At 57.1% G+C, this 5,442-nt stretch overlaps 2 protein-coding genes across 2 annotated transcripts in view; both read right to left on the minus strand.

Moving 5' to 3' along the window:
- Positions 1–402: 402 nt before the first annotated feature.
- Positions 403–2,082, minus strand: H310_14653 (hypothetical protein). The gene is made up of 2 exons (XM_008882549.1): positions 1,104–2,082; positions 403–1,058 (listed from the first exon to the last, which is right to left on the minus strand). Exons 1-2 carry the CDS (start codon positions 2,026–2,028, stop codon positions 448–450), a joined length of 1,536 nt encoding a protein of 511 aa, XP_008880771.1. The 5' UTR covers positions 2,029–2,082; the 3' UTR covers positions 403–447.
- Positions 2,083–2,286: 204 nt separating this feature from the next.
- Positions 2,287–5,442, minus strand: part of H310_14654 (hypothetical protein) — a gene marked incomplete at its 3' end in the record, with an annotated part of 5,141 nt that continues 1,985 nt past the window's right edge. The window contains exon 3 of the mRNA XM_008882550.1: positions 2,287–5,271. Within this exon, the coding sequence (XP_008880772.1) occupies positions 2,287–5,271 (2,985 nt within the window). The remainder of the gene's footprint in view (positions 5,272–5,442) is intronic.

Consider the following 5,442-nt stretch of genomic DNA (forward strand, 5'->3'; position numbering starts at 1 on the left):
CACTCGAACTGCACAGAAATGCCTTCACCAATGACTTTGCGTCCATCATGAACTGGATCGGACAGGCTTGCTTGGCGATGGTTGGAACAGAGAGCGCCATTCGTGGCGCGTGCGCGGCGATTCCTGCACTTCAATGGACAACCCGTCAACCACATCAAATACCAGGAATTCTATCGCCGCGTGCTCTTCATCAAAGGGGCACGAAGGATGCACCGCTCCAAGGTGTTGATGGAGTGAATGACGTCCACCGTAGCGACAAGCTGCGGTCGCAGGAAATCTCTGAATTTGTCCCTTCAAGAGAAGGCGACAATGGGTCTGCAATTCCATAGACATTTGAGACACATGAGTCTGTGAAACATACTCCCTCGGTCATAACTCAACCATTTCGCAAGAATGAAAGTGTACTGTAGTCGCAGGGAACGATTGATTTTATTCAAGCGTTGTCATCTACGCAGCCAATGATTGTCGCTGCCAGAAGGCCACTTCTTCGGCTCGCAAGAATGCAGCCAACTTGTCGTCTCCAGAAATGGCTGCCAATCGAGACGGAACGTTCAGTTCTTCTTTGTTTGGTTCGAAGTGCGCCGGGGCGGTCAAGCGTTGGCATAGCCACCGACACACGTCCCAGTTGCATCGCTGAGCGGCTTTGTGCAGACACCCCTGACCATTCGAATTGATGCGTTCGAAATCGAGTTGCAGACCGCACAAGTACTCCAGCATGGTGATATTGCCAGCGCTGGATTGGGAGGCCCACATGCACGCATTGCACCCGTGACGATTGACCGCATGCGGATCCGCACCTAGTTGCACGAGCAGGGCACACGTGCTTTGGTGGTTTTGCCAGACTGCCAGGTGGAACGGAGTAGTTCCATCTCCTGCTGGTGTATTCGCGGACTGGCCGCCGTGAACTACGAGGTACTCGACGACGTCGTTGTGGCCATTTCGAGCAGCCCAATGCAGCGCCGAACGGCCGTCGTAACCTCGTCGATGTGCTTGCACATCATCAACAGGTCGCATGCCAAGGGATTCAATCAAATACTGGACAATCGCCAAGTGCCCCCCTACAAATAGGAATGAAAAATCGTTTGAATGCCACAGGAATGTACCTCCAGCGGCCCAGAGAAGCCCGGATGAGCCATGACGGTCACGGCTCGTGTGGCAATTCCACCCCGCTGCAACTTGCGTCTGCAGCCCCTCCAAATCACCGCACCGGCATTCGTCCAGCCCTGGCCCCAAACTCTTCACTCGTCCTTCTTGGACAAGCTGCGACAATCGCGCAGGGTTGCTCTGGGCAGCCGTCATGTCACTTGGGACTAACTTTGGCCGCTGGTTCATAGTAGAAAACACCAAGTCCGTCCGAATCAAGAGCTTTTCCCCGCAAGTGACCGTCGACCCTTCGTGGAACGGGTTGGGAAAGCAGCCAGGAAAGCTTCCATGGGGGAACACAAGGACATCACCAGCACATGGTGCAACGCGCGCCGCAATCGTGGCAGTGGATTTATCAGTGAAAAACGTGGTGTGGCCTCCTTCAAACCCATCGTTGAGGTAAAAGAGAATCGAGTACGCGGAGAAATTCAAGATGCGTCCGCGCACGCCCTCGTGGTGCGTGAAGCTCTTGTCGTAGTGCGGCATGGAAAAGTCGGATTCGTGGTAGTAGTACGACCGCAGAAACGGCGACAGAAACGGTGTGTCCGTCGCGAGGGGCGCTCGGTTAGATGGTCCAGCGTGCGTGGGCATGTGAGGATGCAGGCGACGCATGATCTCTGCAAGTACAAATGGATCCATCTGCGTTGGGATGTGGTGCTGCGACGGACGCCGTGGTTTCTTCTCATCATGGAGGACTGCTGCCTTTTCGTCGTGCAACAATCGAACGGCGTCTTGGAGGTCGGCGCACTCATTCAACGAGAGCACACTCTTGAGAACGAATGCGCCAGGGACACCGTCAACCATCTCAGTTCGATACGAGAGGTTGCAAACGGTGGCCATACCCCGCCAGGCCGCCACCATGCGATCCACACCTGCCGTCGTCATTGCGCAAGAATTCCGGCGCCACCAACCACGACCATCAACAAAAACACGGCAGCGATGACCCAATTATCCGGACACAGGACAAACTCTAACAGCCAATTTCACTTCAAGTATCCGGATGATTGATCTTATTTGACAGCATCACCGGACAGTGCATTCAAAGGAAGTGTTGGCAGCACTCTGCCTATGATGGCGTGCCCACTCGACTACATGAGAGGGTTGTGTGGAAAGTTCGTGGTCTTCGGAATGGGAAGGACCGTGCTATCGTCGAAAGTGACCCGGCAAGTCTGGCCGCGCATCGAACGCCGCGACGACCTGCGATTTGTCCTTTGCAACCCCTCGAGCCAGCATCGTGTTGGCGAGCTGGGCCACACACGCCGTCGTGTACGCTAAGTCGTCTTCCATGCGCTTGAGTTTCTCGTTGTCTTGGCCTTTGGCCACGTGAAGCGCGGCAACTTGGTCCTCGAGCATCTTGAGTTGGAGGGCATGATGCTTGGCCCGAAGGTCGTGGACAGTGGCCGTGAGTTGCTTGATCTGCATCGCTTGGTTCAAGTTGGTTTCCATCATTTCGTCAAGTTGGTGCTTGAGATGCGGCGGGACCAACGCGTCCGAGTGGAGCTCTTTCAACGGAGATGGCGGCGGACGACGGGCGTCGCCACGAGACAAGAGCGACGCCGCCAACGACGTCACTGTGTCCACAATCGACTGCGATGTTTGCAGCAAAAGGCACCACGTTTTTGGAGACACGTGGACCCTTGTCTCCACTTGGGACACCACATAAGACACAACGGGTACGTACGAGACAACGTTGCGCACGGTGGCGACCACCGGTTGCAGCGTCTGTACGACCGCCATCGCCTGGGCTTCGGTTGCGCGAATTTTCATCTGATGCCGCTTTTGGCGCTCCAACTGGTCCAGCGACTGTGCCGCAACTTGGATCTTTCCCACGAGCGTTTGCAGCTGCACGTGTGCCTCGGTGAGGTTGACGGGCGGCGGCGGCAGAACGAGGTCGAGTGTCCATTGTGAGTTGGCAGGGTTGTGTGGCGGCGTGGCATTGGCCTGGAGTGCGTTGTGGGGCGTCTCGACGGATGGGTGGTGGTCTGCGTTTTGCATGAGTGCGCATTGCAGCTGCAGTTCGACGAGCTGCGTCGCGAGCGTACGAATGTGTGAAATGGCAAACTCGAGCGACGGGTCCATCGGTGGTGTCTCGGCCACCACGGGCGAGGTCACGGTCTGCTGTTGCCGTCGCAATTGAATCACTTCCTGCTTGAGGTGGGCATTTTCAACCGACAAAGAAACCATCAACGCGTCCACCTCGCGGCGCGGAAGTTGCTGCGGGATCTCGGAAGCATCCAACGACACCTCGTGCGGTCTGGGCAGCGGAGCCGTGGCAACCATCTTGACGGGCGAGAGAGGTGGAGGCGGGGTGGGGACGACCACGCTTTTTTCCGCGGCAACCTGTACAACTGTGATCGGAACGTGTGGTTTCGACTTGACCATAGGCGGTGGCTCCTTCGGCGGGAACTTTGGAGCGGATTTTTGCTTGGCGAGGATACGCTGCGCCAGTACCCGTCTCCATTGACGGGACCGCAGCCAGCGTTGTAGCCTTGGGATCGCTCTCCTTTGACGAGTGTACCGCGTCTGGGCCAAAACTCCACGCCACCACGTCTGCAACACAATGGCGCCAGCGATTCGCCTGGCTCGATAGGCTAGCCTCTCCCGAGTCCACGTTTGCAGCCTCGCAAGCGCTCGGTGCATCGTCGCGACGAGTCGCCGGGCGAATAGGCCGCGCACGAGGCGTTGTATGCATGTCGCATGGAGACACTGTGTCATGACGCGGAAGCGCCGCAGGGCGTTGTACACGTCCTTTCGAAAAAAGACCTTGGACCGGCCAATTTGAAATCCGACCGTACCGCAGGTGGCTTGGAACACGTCGCGATCGAGGACTTTGCCAGCGTGGACAACTTGGATGGCCACAGCGAGAACTTCGGCCGAGATCAACGAAGGAGCGCCTTTGTGGTAGTGGATCAGCATTGACGCCGCCGTCGTCTCGACCTGTGCTTTCAGCTCACTTGGTGACAACGCGGCACGCGGCTTGGGCTTTGCCTGCAGCCGTGACAATGCCGACGGGCCCTGCTTCACCTTGCTCGCGGCTGACCACTTTCCAAAAAACCCAAATGCGTCGAGAAATCGGTCGTGGTCGACACGGACTGCATACCCTGCGCGAGCTATTCGAACCGCTTCCAAGACTCCTCCCGACCGGAGTTGCTGGAGGACTCGGGGTGGCGTCAACTTGGCTGGGACACCTTCATCGTTGGACTTGACGCATCGGATGAACCGGGCTTGTGTGCACCCGATGACTTGAATCAAGTCGTCGAGTTGAAACCTGAACTGCGCCGACACGGACGTCGATCGCAGGTTGCTGGGCTGACGAGCCAGCGGGCGATGGGTCGACTGCTGTTGCGATGCCTTTTTGGATTTCTCCAACTGGCCAGGAGTCGCCGCCAGCAGAGACCGCACAATGGGACAGGTCGACCACCCGCACAAGTCAATAGCTTCCGCGGGCAACGTGTCTTGGTTCTTCTGCAGGTACGCGTCCTTCTCATACAAAACTTTGCCGGCAAAGTGGCTAATGATAAACTGGAAATCGACTCGTTGGCCGTTCGTCGCGAGGAACGGTCGGGGTGTGTCGGAGATCGTGGGAATGTCAGCTGCCACGGTGGAAGGTTTGTGAAAGAGCTGATGCTTTGGTGGCAACGGCTCCGACTGCCTTCGCCGGCCATGGAGATGGTTGCCCATGGCGGTGGTTGAAGGCGGCGAGGTGTTGTCGAAGGAGCTATCGAGGTACTGGCTGTACAGCTTGGTGATCCAGCCTTCGTTGGACCCTTTTGGCAGCATCCCTTCTTCGTCGAGCAAGCACCACATGCCCATCGGTCGATCTTCCAGGAGCTGCAAGCACGGCGCGTTGTCCGGGTACTCGATGTACTTCCACTCGATGCCCTCAGCCTCGTACATGCGCTGCTCCTTGGCAAACACGAGGTCGTTGAACTGGGCTTGAAGCCGTTCGTTTGCGTAGTTGATGCAGAGCTGCTCAAACCCGTTAGAGACCAAATTTTCAAACCCAAAAATGTCGAGGATCCCGATCGTGTTGACGCTGGCGGCATCGTGCCGGATCACACTGCTCAGCCGCGCCACGATCCACTTGAACAACCCGCCAAACAAACTCTGCGTCAGCGATTGCTTGGCCTCGTTGGCCTGCCCAGGCGACAGCTTGACCATGATCTTGTCCTTGGTTGTTGTCACGTGGCGCGTCACAAGCGCTTGTGTGAGCTCCATGGGCGAAACACCCAGCAATGTCGCTGCTGTGTCCAAATGATGGCGCGATTCGGCGTCGATCGTCGCATGCTCCATGTTGGA

Source organism: Aphanomyces invadans (genome assembly GCF_000520115.1).
Source record: "Aphanomyces invadans strain NJM9701 unplaced genomic scaffold supercont1.79, whole genome shotgun sequence".
Lineage (NCBI taxonomy): Eukaryota > Oomycota > Saprolegniomycetes > Saprolegniales > Verrucalvaceae > Aphanomyces > Aphanomyces invadans.

Bases quoted from the DNA above. Each gene is read 5' to 3' on its own strand.
- H310_14653 (XM_008882549.1), bottom strand. From the start codon at position 2,028: ATGACGACGGCAGGTGTGGATCGCATGGTGGCGGCCTGGCGGGGTATG. The intron at 1,059-1,103 runs GTACATTCCTGT...TCCTATTTGTAG, and splicing joins GCTTCTCTGGGCCGCTGGAG to GGGGGCACTTGGCGATTGTC.